The 19,475-nt window shown below is 46.4% G+C and overlaps 1 protein-coding gene across 1 annotated transcript in view; it reads left to right on the top strand.

Moving 5' to 3' along the window:
- Positions 1 to 11,617, top strand: part of LOC119457955 (sodium/calcium exchanger 3-like) — a 301,682-nt gene extending 290,065 nt beyond the window's left edge. Inside the window, 3 exon segments of the mRNA XM_037719738.2 lie at positions 8 to 133; positions 2,231 to 2,389; positions 6,311 to 11,617. Of these exon segments, the coding sequence (XP_037575666.1) occupies positions 8 to 133; positions 2,231 to 2,389; positions 6,311 to 6,687 (662 nt within the window). The 3' untranslated portion in view covers positions 6,688 to 11,617.
- The last annotated feature ends 7,858 nt before the right edge of the window (positions 11,618 to 19,475 follow it).

Genomic DNA, 19,475 nt, shown 5'->3' with positions numbered 1-19,475 from the left:
CCACCAGACGACGACGAGGAGAATGGCGAAGAGGCCGACGAGGTGACCGTGCGCATGCCTTCCTGCTCGGACTACGTGATGCACGTCTTCACCGTTTTCTGGAAGGTCCTCTTCGCGTTCGTCCCCCCTACAGGTGAGCCGAATGGCAGTGCGGCATTTTTTTTTTCCTTCGTCTTCCTTTTAGTTTGGTGTAGTGTACTTTTATATAGCTACCCTGTAGCTTAGTGCTTTTAATGCGGTTGCAATTACAGTCGAACCCGAATATGTCGAATCTAAAGGGGATCACAAAAAGTTCGATATGTAGGTAATTCTATATCTAAAATAAAAATTTTATACCAACATTTTCAAGGGGACTTTACTGCTCTTCGTTATATGCAATAATTCCTTATATGTGGGTTCGCTGTATCCGGGTTCGGCTGTATACAGACGCTGGAGGCGTGCACGGGCGTTAGCACCGCCATCGATGCGATGTCCCGCGTTCACTGCTCTACCTTCGAGCTAGCGTGGCGACTGTCCTCCCACCAAGCGTTCTTGGTTGCGGTGATCTCGCTGTGTAAAATAATCTCTCCAAGCACAGCGTCGCATATATTCAATGACACATTGTCTACAAAACATTGCGAGGCAACAACTTGTGTATGAGAAGATGAGAAACAAGGAATGCAGTTAATTGCTGTATGTTCATCACTGAAGGTCAATAAATATGTCACAACAGCGAACAGGGGGAGACTTGACGACGCAGACGCGTACACTGATAGCAAAGGTTGGTTCATAATTGGTGTAGCGGGAGCATAATCAAGCAGGACATGAAGCAGGCAACGCGACACATGGCTCATTTGCAACTCCCTCATGCACTCTTGTTGTCGGTTCGTGTCCTCCTGTTGCCCTTCATACTGCCTCCTTTATGTCCTGTCCGTAAATTTAGACTACGGCATACCCTGTTGTCCCTCGCGAGTGGACTTGACTACATGTTTGTTCAAGGTTGCCGGTGAAGTAGTTCTGGGTTCCTACCATGTTGGTTATTTGACATGTTTGTTTGTGACATGAACTTCGTGATAGACTTTCAGTGCCGAGTAAGCAGTCCTACTGTCATCTCTCTCGTCTCAGTCTTTTCTCGCGCACTTTATATTGACCATGAACAAAATGTAACTAGGTTCGATTTGCTGCACTGTAAGAGGTATTGCAAAACACCAACTCTTTATTTTTCGAAGGACTGCGCATACTAGGACGCTTGGCCGCGGAAATATATCATTACAATATACTATTACGATAAATTTGTACGATCATATGCGCACTGTCCGTGGAAATATGAACAACTAATAGTTTATGTCCCTTGGCGGCGTGTCCTCTTTTTATAGTCCCTGTGTTCGCCAGTGTAATCAGAGCTCTACGATGATGCCATTTGTAAAATGTTTCATTGACCTCATGTTTAGAAACCTGTACACAGCGACTATCGGACAGTGTATAGGGGTCTGCTGACTGTCGCGTCACCTGTGGCAACAAAAAAAAAACACATAAAAGGCCACTTTTTGAACACATGTACAAAATTAGAACTGGATACGCACTGTAAATAAAGTCAAATAAACATTATTTTCAACTGGCATCGCTTATTGGACACAGGGATTTCACGGACATTTTATTTAGCTGAGGATCGTGATGACGAGTTTTTGTTCTTGTCGTTCGCAGGTGACGTGTCAGTCAGTTAACCCCTTAAAGAAGAGTACCCGTATGGGCCCGAAGGAACTGGTTTATGATTGCAGAACTCGCATTGTAACATACTTAGCGCATAGACACGAAACAACAGTGAAGTACAGCTCCAAGAGACCGCATTAATTAACCGCATGTGAATTTCTCAGCGCAGCATTTCGTGCACGCGAACCTACCCATGGGTTCAGGCTGTACAATGCCTAAAGGACAGCCGTGATTTGCATCCATGCACAAAAGTGTACGGAGACTACAGCTTTCTAAAGGAAATTAAATTTTACGTTTTGTAAACGCACAGCTCAAGATTCAAAAGAGCGCTGTGGTGTTCGCGTGGTAGAGTTTAGACTGCAGCCGCCAATTCAGGCAGCTATCGTAAGCTGTGACTAAATTCAGATTTCTTCCCGGAATCCGCGGTCGGTACACTTCGTACAATACGTCACTGTTCGTACACTACGTCACTGTAGTTACGAAGTCATTGTAGTTTTGACTTCATTGTACTTACGACGTCATCTTGGCTTTCTCTCTGCAGATTACTGGGGTGGATGGGCCTGCTTCGTAACCAGCATCCTTCTCATTGGCGTCCTGACCGCTTTTGTGGGCGACCTCGCGTCGCATTTCGGCTGCACCATCGGACTGAAAGACTCGGTGACCGCCATCTCGTTGGTCGCACTGGGAACAAGTATACCTGGTACGCTTTCACAGAACCTTGTCAGAGAATGGCTGCCGCGAAATGTACCCCAATATCAAAGGTTTTAGGTTTCAGTGGTGACGTGTGCGTATTACATAACTACTGCGCGAGTGCGTTCTCTATGATAACGCTACAATACCACAAATATACAGCACAAAGTACATAAAACCTCACTATGTGGGTGGTTTCTATCGACGTTAGTGCATCAGTTTTACCAGGGTATTTAATAATGAAATCGGGTTTTACGTAGCGTGATTACCACGCTATAATCCCAACAAAATAGCACTCAGTGTGACAACTAACCAGGGTTCTAATTTCTGTGGTGTTAGCAGTCTTATTTTCGCGCTATATGAAGTATACACGGAGACAATGGGAATTCCCGCGTCTAATACATCGCAGATGGGCAAGCTATATGTTGTGATAAGTTTCTGGGAACGCCCGAGAAATTATATATTAGTTGCTATTATATTTTTGTTTTTTCCTAATGGTTGTTGTCATGGTAGCATAGTTCGCGCAACTTTAGCACAGTGCGGTATGTTAATTGCTAATGCGTGCTACATATACTTAAGTTTACAAATTACCGAAACGTACGTGCGTGGTTCTGTCCGTACAAAATTCTTTACATTATGGCCGCTCTAATTGGCCAGCTAACCTACCGTTCGTCGACCCACCCTGGAAAGAGTCCAGTGACAGTTTTACAATGTTCCTGTAATTAAAATATAAAGGTCACTGGCAAGCCAATGTTGCTCAGAATTGTGGACAGTTGGGCGAGTTGGTGATTAATCATCATACCGTATTGGTGAAGCAGCGCACTGACCAGGACAAAGTGGAGCGAGTGTCGTGTATTCTTGTGTCTCTCCACTTTGTCCTGGTCAGTGCGCTGCTTCGCCAATATGGTATGACAATGTTTGTTCGTTGTTCTATCCACCGTTCGGAATGTTCAGCTTCAAAGTGTAGACGATAAGCTGAGAGCCGTACGTGTGACCCGTGTATACGTCAGTGCTTTGTGACACTAAATGCCTACTAGTAATGTCAGTATTAACCAATGGGCGTTTGATTCTGATGCTGCGTGATGCGTGAGATATCCCAATTCCGTCTGTGGTCTTATCACTGAATGTGAAGCAGAAATCGTTCAAGTGATAACCTTTGCATGCATGTGTGTTTCCCTTTTGTAGCAATGCCCAAAGAGCATGGAAATGCACAACAGTTTTCGGTTTAGTAAACGTCATGAACAGAGAAACGAACATATTGTGCGCTGCGGTAGCATTTACCTTTCTGTTCGTACGGGAATTATCGCCGTTTTTTTTTTTTTCACTTGAATTCAAGGCGAAGAGAGATAGTCTGATGAAGAGGGCAATAGAAGTACCTTTGATATCTATGCCTAGAACTTTCGCTCATGGAAGACAAACAAATGCAGCTAATAGGGCCTTCTTCGCCAATACTTCTCTGTGGTTTACTCCTGTGTTCAAATTTCATTCAGCGGCTTCAACAAACATGACCTTAGTGATAAATTATTTCGCGCAAGTCATGTGAATGGAGCAACTATTTCTATTTTACAACCCTACTCGAATGTGACAAGGTTTTATTTCGATGCCATAACGTTTGCTTGGTTCAATGGCCAGCTGTATAGACTGTCCGGAAACGGTATTACAGTTCACGAAATACCGCGACAGCGGAGACGTTGATGGCAGCGGCAGTGCCGGTAGCGACACCTTGTTATGCTTCCTTAAAGCTAGAAATCAGAATGCTATGGAAATGTTTTATTGTGTTGCTCAATTGTTCGTGCAAAATGAGCAAAACCATCCACTATACCCTCGTTATTGTGGCTGCGGACACCTTTGCACCAGCTCCTATGCTCCACCTCACGAGTCGTTTGCATCACCGTGGAGACTCCTTAGCCAATAGGAAGGCCGAATTCCCCTCGAGGTGTGTTCATCCGCGCCGCGTCGTCTGCTCAGCGGCTGCTGAATTCGCGGTATACGATGTGCATTATCAAAGGTCGTAACACGTCACGTATCGCTGTAACGTATCATGTACCAGCTAAAACAAAACTCGCTAATCCTGCCATTAATTCGTTTATTTATTTCAACCTACTTCATGCAGCCCCGTGAGGCTATCGCAGGAGTTGGGAGTAGCACATACCAAGATGGCAAATAAGGAAACAAAGCAAGAAAAAGAAGCGATACAATAATAATAAGCGGCTAAAAATATACAGGAGGAATTCACCACGCGAAGAAGATCGAACATGGCAGGGTAAAGCGCTCCATAGTTCTACAGTGCAGACAAATAAACTGTATTTAAACGCATCGGTGCGGTGGTGAAAAGGAGACATACTCAACTCATGATGGTGCCTGGTGGATGTAGGTTTAGCGGGTGTGATGCAGCTGCTAAGTAGGGGAAATCGTGGAGAGTTAATCAGATTATGGAAAAACTTCAACGATTCGACGTGACGATGGGAAGAGAGGGTGCCAAGCGGAAAATTTCGAAGTTGGGAACTAGGTGAGAAATACATGTCGCAACGACGTTAAATGGAGCGCACAGCTTTCTTCCGGACATACTCAGTTTTGCCGATATCATATTACTTGCGTGGATTCCATACCGCCAAACCATACTAGAATACTCGATGAACTAATGTTTTATAAGTGAGTAGCCTTGTGTTAAGAGGGGCCGAATTGAGGGTACACTGCTGGTATCCAGCCTTCTAAGCGCGCGGTTGCACCTTTGTTCAATGTGACGGGACCATGCAAAATCCTTCTAGAATATAAGACAAATGTATAGAATATAAGAACACACTTTTTCTAGTGGAGAACCCTTATACGAACAAGTGAAAGACGGTGGGAAAGAGTGTTTAGTAATTTACTTGGAAACACTTTTCTGGAAGGTAATTTGCATCTGCGAAGTCCCACATCGTGAACGAAATAATGCAGATGAATCGTTAATGATGACGTGATCATTAGGAGTTTTAATATTGTGGCACAGAACACAATCATCAGTGCACATGGGAGTTTAACAGGAATGTTGCGTTGTAAATAATTTACATAGCCTAAAGACAGGAGCGGACCTAAGACTGAGCCTTGAGGCATGCCAGATGTTACACTGATGTTACACTGGATATAGAGGATTGGAAAGGTTTGAAAGTGCACATTATGACCGATTAGCGAGAAAAGAAGCAGTCCAGTTAACTAATGTATGGTTGCCGAGAATAACGGAGACTTTTTGTCAACATTTTAGTAATCAGATAGTTACACTGGGAAGTATATTCCGCTGCACAAAGATATTGCTTGTGTACGCCTCGTATCTTCGGCAGCGCTGCAAACGACTTGTGAGATAGAGTGTAAGGCCGAACATATTCATTACAATTTTAGTTAGTTATGTATGTGGTCTAGTTGACGTCACCATCACATATCACGTGACAATAAGCACTGAGAGGGCACGTATTCTCTCGAGTGTGCTGGTTGTTCCGCTATTTGTGATACGTTTACGGGTATAGGGTAGAGCCGTTTATCCGTCGTCTCACTTTCTACGGCGAGCACTGCCCGTCTTGTTGACTGTGGGCATGCGTCTCCGAAACTTTTTTGAAAGAGTCTACGCATAGTTAGACCCGCCGTGGTTGCTTAGTGGTTGTGCGAGTTCGCGGGATCAAATCCCGGCCACGGCGGCCGCATTTCGATGGGGGCGAAATGCAGAAAACAGCCGTGTACTTAGGTTTACGTGCACGTTAAAGAACCTCAGGTGATCGAAATTCATACAGAGTCCCCCCATTACGGCGTGCCTCGTAATCAGGTGGTGGTTTGGCACGTAAGACCCCGCAATGTTCTTACGCATAGTTAGCATCACCCAGAGCATTCGTATTTAGGTCAAGCAGTGATTCATTGCCGCGTGCTGCAGTCTTACCTGTGGTCGCCCCTTTTCCTTTCGCAGACACGTTTGCGAGCAAGGTGGCTGCGCAGAACGACAAGTACGCCGACTCGTCCATCGGCAACGTGACCGGCAGCAACGCGGTCAACGTCTTCCTCGGCATCGGCGTCGCCTGGTCACTGGCAGCGCTGGTGCACTGGGGACGAGGGACGACATTCGAGGTGCTTCCGGGCAACCTGGCCTTCTCAGTCACCATCTTCTGCGTCTGCGCGCTCTTGTGCTGCGTCGTTCTTATGATGCGCCGAAACAAGATCGTAGGCGGAGAACTAGGGGGACCGATGCGCTTCAAGTTGCCCACTACCATCCTTTTCGCCGGCCTGTGGGTCTTCTACGTGACGATGTCTGCCCTCGAGGCGTACGGAGTCATTCAAGGATTCTAAAGAGACCCCATGGCTGGCGGCGAATCCCACACGTTTTTCCTTCGTCGTACCATCGCGGGGCGTTTTTTGGGGGCCCACCCAAAACGTTCCTCGACAACATCGAAGACAATACTCCGAAAGGGAAGACTATATACGAGCAAGAAAGAGCCTGCTACCGTTTCTGGGGCCGACACTTGTAGCTCCGGAACTGCCAGTGTGAACAGCCTTCGAAGTGTTCCAATGGTTCGAAGACTGCTGCACCAACAAGATTACGTTGTCGTTTTTTTTTTTTTTTCAGTGGCATTGGACATTATTCTGGGCCCGGGAACGAACACGCGGAAGTGTACGAACGTCGTCGCTATCGACGACGGCGTTTAGCGGAAGTTGTTTGGCAGTGGTGGCGTACGCTAACGCTCTCCAGAGCTCGCATCACTCGCACCACGCCATTCGCCTCCAACTTCTCTAGGGCACTTTTTTTTTTTTTTGATGAGGTACACATAACCGGACATCGAACATTTTCTCTCATATAAGAGACGTGAAGACAACTTAAATTTTGAAAGCCTGACGGGGCTGCGGAGCCGTCGAAACTACCACGTGAAGGAGAGTTTCGTATTTCATCCGACCATCCGCCGTCAAGATACCTTTGTGCCAGAGTTGGCCGCTTGTTTGGCATGACGCGCTACAAATTACCAGCGACCAACAAGTTTGTCCAGCTGATGAATCCATGGACTTCTGGCGTGCCTGCTCGCGTGACACCCTCAGTGGCTCAACGAATCAATACCTGCGCTTTCCTCTGTTATGGTGTGGTGTGCAGAGACGTGAGAAAGTGCGGTACGGTAGCGAAAACGCTGTCGGGTGATCAACCACGTCTTTCCCTATGACGATACCAAGCACGGCATAAAGCATTGGTTTAGTGGCATTGCGCGCTTGGCGTGCCACACTAAGCCGCTGTGATATGCCTAACCAAAGCTTGAGGCCCTCCGTATTCAGAATAGCGTGTGATACCAGCGTGATTGTGGGCGTTTACGTTATGGTCTCAATGCAAGAAGGGCAAGTGGTCACAGTTTCGATGGCTTGTGTATGCCAAGCACCAGGTGTCAGCTATCAGCGCACTTGGGTCATTGAGAGAAGCGACAGTTTAGGAAGCTACATGGCTGAAACAATTTGTGCGTGCGCCGGGCAAATTGCCGCCTGCATCGTACCATGACCCGACGGAGTGGAACAACGTAGTATTCAAAATTGTGCGTCGCGGTGCGAGTTGTGTATTGACACGGCAGGATGGCACCTGCTTGGACACATGATGCGTACTACAGATGTTTCTGTGCATAGTTGGAAGTCTCGTCTGAACTCCTAATGAACAGAACTGACTTTTCAACGTTTGCGATGGCCCGCTACTCACAATTTCCTGACTAGATTGTGAAGGCGAAGCAAGAATTCCATGCAGGACGAGTACAAGACCTTGCGGTCGGCACGTCCGATTCAGAGGGAGTTGTTGGTTTGCTCTGGTCGTTAATATTGCCACCAGCACAGAAGCAACAAGAGGACCCTTACTACAATGCTTGCCGTTCCACTGAGAATGACTGACGAACTGTGCTTGCAGAAAAAGCCCATAGACGGAGCAATCTGTCAAGAGAGAGCTACTCTTTCGCCGGCAACATCATGCCTGCCGCGGAGTATTCGACCCAGTAGTGCGACCTTCTGAAGGCTGCTTCACAAAATGTGGCTCTCCTAATGAAGTTCTTTCCCGATCGCCTACCCAAACTGCTTTGTTGCTTCAGCTAATTGCATTATCTGGAGACGTTCGTACGTTATGACGTTCATACGTTACGAGTGCAACCCTTGGACAAAAGTACGTGGGTGAAACAGGTGGTGAAATCATAATTTGGAGGTCAACATGTCCACACTGGAGTAACGATGAAAAAAAACTCAACTTAACACTAGTTGGCTACACGGGAGAATTGGAATAGTGCTGACTGGCTCTCACAAACGGCAATACCACTTTCGAAACAGTAGCGCCTTTTAAATATGTGGGCCTGCGATACCTGGAGCTGTTCGACGACTTGAAATCCGCGAGTGGTCCCGACGACTGACACTTCATTATTATATTGTCACGCCAAGAGGTTATCGAAGAAAGATAATCAGATCGACTGCGGTAAGATCCAATGGAGGGTACTCGTAGAGCAGTGTAGTGAAACAAAGAATCAGACACCTACCAGAACTGAGATACCTATAATTCCTGCAACTATATTTAAAGCTTTGCGGCAGGGTTAGTGTCTATTTTGTGCCTCCTGGACTTACTAACAATGATTATTTGAAAGTATTACGTGAGCTCGCGGAAATATCCTTCTTTTAGGCTTGGTGGTCTGCCGACGAGGTCCGAAACATTGTGAAAATTTGAAAGGTGAGAGATTTTTTCCGGAGGTTCTCTACAGACGAAAAATTTACGTCGGCCTATTGTAATCACCGTGCGGAGTTGCTCACTTGTTCAGGGAACTATCACCTGTAGCAAGACAACCATGAAGAGAACGTGAAATGCCCATCCGCGGCAGTCGAGAATACGCATAAAAGAAGAATGCCCGAAATACAATGCTTACCTCTGTAACTGGTGGAAACACAGTTATTGCGTCGCTCGTTGACAGTCTACGTAAGCAAATGGGACCCATATGTCGGCTTGCTCGGGTCTCGTCACGGTAAATCCGGCAACGGCCAGCACGATAAGCTGGTGGAGTCGTTTGAGCGGCGTGCTCTTTAAACTCCTTCACAAAGAAGAGTCAAAAGAGAGTCAAAATGAATTAATCGCATAGACTGCTCGCCGAAACTCGCATAGCTTCCACACGTCCGAAGCTCGATCACGTTCAAGTTTTGCGCAGCCCTCATATCCCCGTCGCGACTAGCCACGCCCAGACAAGGAAAGGCTTGAAGAGCGAGATACGAGAAAGTTGGCTCCATGCAGTGGCGGCGTGTGCTGCGGGAAAACGGCGAACACAGTGTCGACCGTACCTTCTTTCGCCGACTTCGTTGAGGAACTTTCTGGTTGACGTCCAGAAGTCGTCGCAAAAACTAGTGTGTTGACCTGCGCGCGCTCTCTCTCTTCGTGTTCCTTGTTCTTTTACGTTCCGTTCTCATTGTTCCACTGGTGTAATTCCCTCCCGTTGTCTACGCCACCCGTGAAAGCGTCGTGCTCCATCTTGGACAGACGTGAGTCGAAACGAGTAGGAAAGAGGACGCTCTCCAAGAACGCCGATGTGCTTGTGTGTGTGTGTGTGTTTAGTGCCGTAGTGATGCTTCCCTGTTGCTGTGTTTCTGAACTGAAGCGAACATTATACAAACTGGGGCGGGCTGTTGACTGACCACTCGGTTTACAAATGACGCTGTCTCGACTCAAGAGTGTTTTTCTTTTTTTTTTTTTTCGTCTCGTGTTGCACCTTGCGATCCTGCAAGCCTGGGGACTTAAACGGAACACACTCAGCGCAGGTGCTGGGCCGATGAAGTGAGGATGATGAAGCACATAGAAGGAAACTCAGAGCAAAAATACCAAAGCTGACCTCTTTCTTCATCGTTTTCTCGCGAATCGTATGCTATTTCATATAATTCTCGCAACTTCTTGTCCGTTTCGAAAGCTCATGTGCCGTGTACATAGCGAAAGTAGTTTTGCGTAATTGCGTATCACGCGCTGTTATAAGCTGGCAAGCAAGGAGCGCAGTTCCGAGGCATGGCGTGTCTAATGTAAAAGGGCAGAAGTCGCTGTCTTTGAGAGATCGCTCGACTGGACAATGCCTTACATAGCTGGTTGCTGTAACAGGCGTAACCATATCCGGGCGACCGTGTTTGTCGCGCTAGCATTGCAGGACGCGTGGCGAAGATTTTTTTTTCCCTCGACCACTGTTATCCCAAGACGCCTCCGCAACGTTTTCAATCAATCACGTACGCGGTGAATGCAGATATCAGGTTTCTCTACGTCTTCGCATACAAAAAAGGCATATCTTAGCGATCGCTTGACCACTGGTGATGAGGATTTTTATCGGCCTATCGGCATTAGAATTTGTACGTGTGTACGGCATTTATCTTCGTACGATGGTAACGGGAAGTAGTTACACGCGAGGTGACCAGTATGGCAGGATACTTCCGTATTAGTGAGCTATAGGCAAGTTCAATAGGAGAAAATTTAGGCACATAATTCAATCACAGTGCACGTGGCGGGGATACAACTTTTTTTAAGCATAGACACATCTCAGTTATGGATGCTTAGTGTATACGTGTGGCTATATTCGGCTTCAAACTATGCGTTACGTAAAATCCTAGCAGTTATAAAGAAAGTAATTGTTAATCTTTTATTTGAATACGGCATGAAGTACGTGACCATTGATGTTGAAAGAAAAAGGGTTTACGCCAGAATTCAGCGCATATAAGGCGTATATAAGTGGCATGTATAAAAGCTACGTACTGTCGAACATCTAGTAGCTTTGTACAAAGCGGCATCTCAGTAGCTACCGCGCACAGTACTAAGACCACGTGACAGGGGCGGCGTCGCAGCGACGTCACGGTGACAGCGTACCTACTAAAGAGATTGCTCTCGGTTACGAGAGGTCAACGTTGTTAAATTGTTTCACGTGTAATTTTTTGCTCGCCTCAGCTAATTGTCTCTCCTAGTCCTTAGTCGAGCACATTGTAAACGAGCTACTGTCTCCGACCTTCCCCCAATTCCGCACTATCGAATTTTTCCCTCTCTCTCTCCTCCGCTTGCTCCTTCCATGTAAACTCGGGGAGTTTGTACAATTAACACCAAACTATACTTCTTTTGTGTTACTTCGAAACTCGTTGTGCTGTTGTCCAATTGCTCCATTCCCACACAGAGAGGATATATAGAAATGTTGTTCTCAAGTGAATGTGCGGAGAAATATTACGAAAAATTGAAGAAAAGAGGAAAAAAACGAGAACTGAGCAGCTGTTACTGCTTCGTCTTGTCTCAATCATTTTTCGGGTTTGCGTGTTTCTTTTTTCCGGAGATTGTGCTTTCAGTTATTTTTCTCAGATACGAACAGAACGTGAAATCTTCGTGAGAAAGCGCCGAGTGCTGGAACAAGATGCCAGCACTTGCTTTGTCGACGTGCCGTTTGCGTAAATTTAAACGCCTACAGGAACGTACGCCCGATACTCGTAATTGCATAGAAGTGCAACACGCGATCGCTGCTTACCCGCTTTCTAAGTTCTTAGTAGTGCCAAGTATAAGCTTTGGATTCCGAATGAAGCACCTGTTAAGAATGCAGGTCAGCATGGAAGCTGAACAATGCGTTGGAGTAGTTTCGGAATTGTTCGCGTTTGAATTTATGCTGATAAGGGTCACTGATAGTAAAGATCAGCGGATAGTGCAGGGTTTAACGCGTGTGTCAGTGAATCCTCCGGTATAAGTTAGGGTGGCGCTCATGTCGGAGAGTTTCATATTAACCGTAACAGTAGCAGCCACAAATTATGACGAAATGTCGATAAACGACTCAAAAGTTACACAATCTTGTGCCACGCTGGTGATGACTCCATTGGAAAACAAACCGGGAAGTCGGAAAGCCGAGCAAGTTGGTAGGTATTTGTGGTACGAAAGGGCAGGCGTACAAAACGGGGACACGGGAAGAACGAGGATAATGACAACACAAACGCATATGTTTTATCGTTCTCGTTTTTCTAGCATTCTTCAAAAAGAACTAGGAAAGCGACCAGAAAAACACAAACGTGTTTCTGCTGCTCATCTCGTTTTTGTGCCCATGTTTTGTGCGCCTTCCCTCCCGTCCGACTATATATGGTGTCCCAGCTAACGTTAGCCAAGCTCTTCAACGAAAAAAAAAAAAAGAAAAATTATTTAGGAAATACAGTGCAAGATACGATTTCGAGACCTACGGTGTTCGGTTGTCGGAACGCTGGCCACTGATCATCGCAGGTCTTATAATTGTATGTTGCACCGTGTTTTCTAAATAACTTTGTTTTGTTTTGTTTTGTTTTTGGTTGAACGGCTTGGCTAACAGGGGATAGGACGTTATAATTTGCGAATTTCTAATGAGCCCTTGTGGTGATATAGTACTCAAATCGCGACCCACCGTTTTCTCTCTCTCTTTCTTCTTTTTTTTTTCTTTGTAAGAAAACATTACTACCTGAAAGTACATGTACACCATTGCCACTTTTTTTTAATATCGCGCGAACTTCGGCAGCACGGCGTGCCAACGGCCTTGTACTGACCAGGGGCACTACTGAAGCGAACAGCGGTGCAGATAGCATTCGAACTTGGAATCGCCTTGCGCGAGCGCGCATACTGTCCCCCATCCCGCCACCCCACGCCGCTACAAGGGCCCTGACACGTTAGATAAAGAAAAACAAAACTGCCTTCACCATTTCTCAAAGAGTTTGATACGTCCATCCTCCCGCGGAACACTCTATTCACCTATAGGAAAATCCAGTGCCACTGGTAACCTATTAGTACCCAGTGCCATGCCTGAAGATGGGCCAGTGTCGCTCTGGATATATACTGCAGCGCTCGACTCTCGCAGTATATTGAGAGGTGCTGGGTACTTGTGCGCAAGGCGGCTCTAGTTTTAAAAAGAAGAAAAAGACAAGGGCTTCCTTCATTCCGCCGCCTTGCCTGCATTGGGTGCCTGCGTTTGGTGAATTTTAATAACATACTTGCCGACGGATGGTCTAATAACTCCGCACCACATCCGGAAACTACTCTGCACGCCCTAATGGAATGCGAAGGCATTCACCCAGCGAGACGCTTAGATAATGTACACCTTACAGAAGTGCTTGGATTTAAAGTGGATGGAAGCATCAACTGATAGGCAGTGAAGATAAGTGGGATACTTTCAGAGTATTGCTGTACAAAAATGCGGGGAAGAGATTGATGCGACTGGATACGTTACATGCATAAGTATCGGTACGAGGTTGTATAAATGTTTTAAGGAAGAGAAAGAAAATATTGTACAGCATGCTACAATGAAAAACATACGTAGCATACGTGACTAATTCAAGCAGGCTAGGTCACTACTTCACATTGCAACACACAGCCTTTTGTACCCTTCCGGAGAGTTTGGCGATTGTTTCGTTTGCACTCCCAGCGCGGGAAAATGCCACCCACATTTCATGACGCATGCGCCCTGGTGTAACCAACCACGGCGGCCGACGAGCTTGGCGGCGCCATATTTACGCCACTTCTAAGCAGCGCGCATGAAGCCGCCTGTACTTACTACGAATAACTGACGCCCTTACACGTGTATCCCACGTGGGTTGTTGTTGCGCAGTTGAATGATCGAACCGAGACACACCACCTGTGCAATTGTTTTAGCTCTCGAAAGAAAAGAGGCAAAGTGTAATCAAAGCCATGTCGACCGAGTGCTGGCCGCCCCTTCATCACTTGCTGAACTGTGGACTCTTCCATGGTCTCCATCAATGGCAAGCCGCACTGGCCGACGCAATGCATCGCGCCCTCTTCTTTGATTACTTTTGAAGCAGCGAATGGGCGAATACGGTAAGTTACGTATTGTGGAGAGCGCGCACGTGCGTGCGTGTGTGCGTGCGTGTGTGCGTGTGTGTGTGTGTGTCCCGAGTCTGCCGGTGCCCTTGCGCAGGCGCCGCTCAGGACGACCAAGAGTGCGTACGATCTTTCGACGCGTCGAGTGCTCCTGGTTGATCATGCCATATTCGCGGCCACTGTCGCATGGCGGTCTTATCCCCATGTAGTGTGTCAATGGCCGTCTTGGTCTGGTTATATTGTTTACAGACTGCTTCTTTGGATCCGCAACACTCGTCGCCGCGAATGGACTGTCACAGAGCGCCCCGAGCTTTCTTAAGCAAGTGCGAAGCTTGCTTTAATCGTGCCTGCTTAGGGCACATTTCCGCGCACCGTAACGTTTACACTTGACGATTATGATTTCTTGTCACATATGACTCGTTCATGCGCGAACGTCCCCTAAGCGTCGAAAGCGAAAGATCGCATGACGGGAAACGCCAACGCACGGCTGGTGTAAACATGGCGGACGGCGGCGATTCGGAGAGCGCTCTCTGGTGTACTTCGACGTCATCGCCGCATCGCCGGCTTCACGACACGCCTGTTCGCTAAACGCCCAGAATATATGGATCTGGCAACACAGAAGATTAACATGGACATGCCCACACCCAGCGCTCTATGTGTGCATGTAGTAACTCTTCATTTATGTTGTGGGGTTATAGCCCTATCTGTCGGAACGTGTACTCTTCGCACTTAAGTGTATTGAAGCTACACTAGACACTAAGAGAGTTCAATTTCCCCATAGCCAAGTTTATGTCCTTGCTTATTTGCCATCGCTGCTATTAGCTGGCGTACACAAATGTCTATGCCGTGACTATAAGATATACTAGAGAGACAGATGGTGCTAGGGGGTCTGCATGTGCTGCCATTATGCATGGAGGCTCAGGCAACGCGGAAATTTTAGGCCCATTCTCCCTCACACATCGAGGGAGTTCGAGGTCTCTTGCATTAGCACCTTCGAAGCTTTTTCGTAGTCGCAAAGTAGTAGTGTGGCAACAGTTGCAACAATCGCTTGAAACAGTTGCAAATAACAACATTCAAATAGCCTATAATATCTGCCATTTTGTGGTTTCCGGAACATGGCAGGAAAAAATAATTGTTTATAATATAATATTGTTACGCACCAAACGTCATCTAAAGTTCTCGGCACTGGTCCTGGACTGGTACTGGACTGGTACTGGACAGTGTCGCGGTTAATTTGCGGCTAGATATAACGTAATGACATGAATGAATTGTGAATTATATACACTTGAGTGCTGTTCTAACGAAACATTCCGAGCTTAGCATGGAACGTACTTGAAGCCAGAATAAAAACAAAAGAATAATCCGTTGCGATTATGGTTGAGTGGCTCTAGCTTTCTGCGCCGGGACACGAGGTCACAGGTTCGATACCCGGAAATGCCGACGAGAGTTTGTTATGGGCGAAATGCAGAAACGTTCGTATAAAGGGATTCATATTTTCAGCACAATATTGAAGAGCGCACGCACGCAAAGAAAGAAACGAAATAGACATGAGTGCTGGTCATCAACTAACCCCGCCTATGTTGTTTCTTTTTGTGAATGTCTTCTTCTATATCGCGTGGCAAATATGAACGAATGCTCTGTCAACCAACTAGAACGCCTTACCAGCCTTTGCAGCTACGCTTTCGTGTACTTGGATTTCATTGCATTTTCCGTAACCACAGTTGGCCAAAAGCAATCCGAAGCCATTCGCTACGAGGTCTCTCTTGCCGCAGTTTTGATTTCGGACGCTGAGAAGAAAAATACGTTGAGCTGTATAATTACGCTTCCACAATGCCAGAAAAGTCACTCCTATCGTGAGAGAAGGCTCGGTGAGCCAGAATGAACGAAATAAAACGCGTTTTTAGGATCCATTTTGGCGGCATATTTAGCTACCCGTGGCACTGTCGCGATCGTCGCAAAGCCACCGTAACATGAGCAAGGGGAAGCGGACCAGTGCAGCCCTCTTCCCCCGGCGACCTACTTTCGCTCCTCTGGCTTCTCCGATGTACTATCCATTAAAGACGACGTGTGCTCCTGTATTCTTCACTATCTCCACCGATGCCAGTTTCCGGCTGCGCGTTCTGATGGCCTGATAGGGCTGCGTTGGTGCAGGCTCTTATCGATGGTGCATCACCGGCCTCGCCGACCGGCTGCGCGTTCTCACCAACGTTTGGTCATACGGCTGCTCTGTAGATCTGACACAGACAACGTTGCTGGTCTCCGACTCCACCGATGCCCTCTACTTCTGCACGCCCCTCGCTTCTGCTCCCTTGGTTAGATACGAAAAACCCGTAACGGTATAGGTAAAGAGAGCTATATATTTGCACGTTCCCGGGCATATTGATGGTTTTATTTCACACCTTCTCTTCATGTCATCAATGTTTTAGTTTACTGTGCCGAAATCTCCGAGAAAGAAATGTCCGAGAGTGTCTTAGCGCTGCATTTTGAGGTAACGGCGTAGCAGAGAGCTTCGTATAGTCTACTGATTAAAGGAGCGCCCGCATATGCTGCCACTAGGAAGCTGAGCTTGTGAGGTGACTACCTGCGTCAGATCAATTCAGAATCGCAATGCAGCATCTCCTGCAACGAAAAGAAACATCCAATGAAAAATCAACAATTCCTCAAGTCCAAAGGACATGGCTTCTTATTGTACGGAGAAGGTTCAGAGAATACCGAATACCAATAGTCACCTCCTTCCCGAAGAGGAACATTGTTGGCTTGAGCTTCTTTCACCAGTCTGCCCAGTTTTGTTCCAAGTTGAGTTCCTCATATTGAGTCTGCTGGTCAATTTGAAAGTTCTAAAAATGTGTTAATTTAGTGACGCAGCATAAAAACGGCAGTCGTAAATGTGGTCACTGAGCAATACACTACCGGCTGGGCTAGGCTGAAATTCGCACATGAGAATCGCAGCCTCCACAATTTGCTATGTATTTCGTCGGCGCCTGTGCTTATTACGCTAAGCGCTGTCATCCAAACTTTACAAACATCTCGAAGTGTTTTCTGCGTATGTACGCGATAATAATGAAGCAGGCGCATTATACTGGCCACGCCATTCTGGCTTGCATGAAGAAACGCAGCTCCAAGCTAAGCCTCTGCCGACGTCAAAAAAAAATATACTCAAGTTATACGTTTTTCTTACGCAATACTTCCCGCCGATAGTGAGGCTAAGACTGCAACACGCGCCGACAAAAGGAATCGCGAAGAAGTTCGCGAAGAATATTCCAGCTCAAGAAATAGAACTGCGCGATCGGCCACAATCTTTTTTTTTTCTTATCTTTTTTTTTTTTTTTTTTTTTTTTTGCAGTCTTCGAGAAAGCACCCGTCCGATATTGATGGTCTGTAAGATCCCATATTAAAAAGAACGAATCGAATTCTTCTTACTATTAAGATTATCTACCGTTCGGGAAAAGATACCATATTCGGTACTTTGGAATAGTCCACTTGACCGAATGAAAGGCGTTGTAGGCAGTAGTCTATGTACTACCGCATGCCGCAGCAGACAGCATGCGTAGGTGCCTGTCTTGCGCAGGCAACACATAAAACGTTTCGCGCAATGCAAGGCACGGCGGGACCCCCTTTCAGGTGCCGTTCGTTCACGAGCTCCATAGTTGATCGTGCCCTGCTCTATCTTAAGGTAGAACCCAATTACTTGCTCTGATAAGCAGATATTTCAGCTCACCGTGCTAAGCTCGAAATGGCACATAGCACTTCGATAGAATCACGACATTATCTCGGCCTACATTTAAATCTGCCGCGCAGTCAAACACTGGCAAATCTCCCGCCATCTGACGATAAACACTGCAAACCGTTATACACGTGAAACATGGGCCTCAGAGACCATCGTTGTCGTGCTACTTGTTTAGTGCGTCAGTGACGCAAGCAATCAGTTTTATCAAATTCGCAAACTACAGAAGAATCGAGCGCATGACGACACGACAATTAACTCCTCAATTAATAATTGTCTCCTCAAGCTTGAGCCGGCTAAAAATAAGATTCTTCTTGGGAAAATTATAGCAGTATAAAAAGCATTATTTTCGGCCTTAAAGAAGACTTATACAGGGCACAAATGAACATGCAGGCGCTTTGCATGTGTATGTGTGTCCTTTCATATATCTTCTTTTGACCCAAAATTAAATCTTTTTTTTTTATTAGGCTATGCCAATTGGCACCTCTCCATCGTTGCATTGAGCACAAAGATGTACTGCTGCTTACAAATAGATTTAATCAGGTGCAGTCTATTTTTACAGACTTGTTCCAAGCTCTCGGAACAAGACGGTAAAAGAGAGCTTGGAAGAAGTTGGACCTCAATGGGTCTTGCCACTTGAAGCCCGTCGCATAGCCTCCGAAATTGGCGCGTAGCGTCTTTCTTTTACAAATTACTGCCCCATGAAAGGGGCAGTATCAAGTGCCACATCCTAAGGCGTGTATACTTAAGCAAAAAAGTTCTGGAAGGTTTTAAATTTAATAATTTACGCAGAAAATTTAAATTTCCACATTGTAACTTGCATAACGGGAAAATAAATGCAGAAACACTCACGACGAACAATAGCTACGATTGCAGAGATTATACAACCTTCCCTGCTTCTGACACCGTGAGGCAGTCGCAGGGAAGCATCTTCAAAAACTTTTATGGCACGTTGTTTAGTGCCGAGACGGTAACTCTTCTTCACTGCATGCCTAAATAAGTGGAGTGCTTTGGTTCATTCATTCACCCACTGTAGGGCGCTGGAAGAAGTGCAGTATAATGGCGCCAAGTTTCAGGGGAATCCCACATAGTATATAAAACATGCATCGACCCGGAATAGTGGAGGCGCCACTTTATGCGACTGGCATGCACGTCATACTGGAAATTCAAGCTGCTCGAAAGGAGTCATGGCCGCGATGTCAGGGCACGTCCACGTAAGCGCCACCTTACGGCGGTGGCCGCAAGCCCCGCCTTAACTAAATGGGAAACAGAGGTAGAAAAAAAAATCATTGTCTCTAGTTATAGATACTAGAGACACAGCGGGACATTCTGTCATTTTTGGTAGCTAATCTTATTCATGGGAAATTGTTTTTTTTTTTTTCATTCTCCATTCAGTTACGGTGGAACGCGCGATCGCCGCCGTAAGAATGCGCGACATGCACACGTCCCGAAATACTGGAGATGCGATGCACTCTGTGGAAGTCAGGGCCCGAATTCACAAGACCTTCGTATGCTAGAATTTTTTTCGTAAAAAAAAATAATTTTAGCCAGCCCGGATGCCAGACATATCATTAG

This window comes from Dermacentor silvarum, chromosome 7, assembly GCF_013339745.2.
Source record: "Dermacentor silvarum isolate Dsil-2018 chromosome 7, BIME_Dsil_1.4, whole genome shotgun sequence".
Taxonomy (NCBI): domain Eukaryota; kingdom Metazoa; phylum Arthropoda; class Arachnida; order Ixodida; family Ixodidae; genus Dermacentor; species Dermacentor silvarum.
The sequence above is the reverse complement of the archived record's forward strand: the minus strand, read 5'-3'. Positions and strand labels throughout refer to the sequence as shown.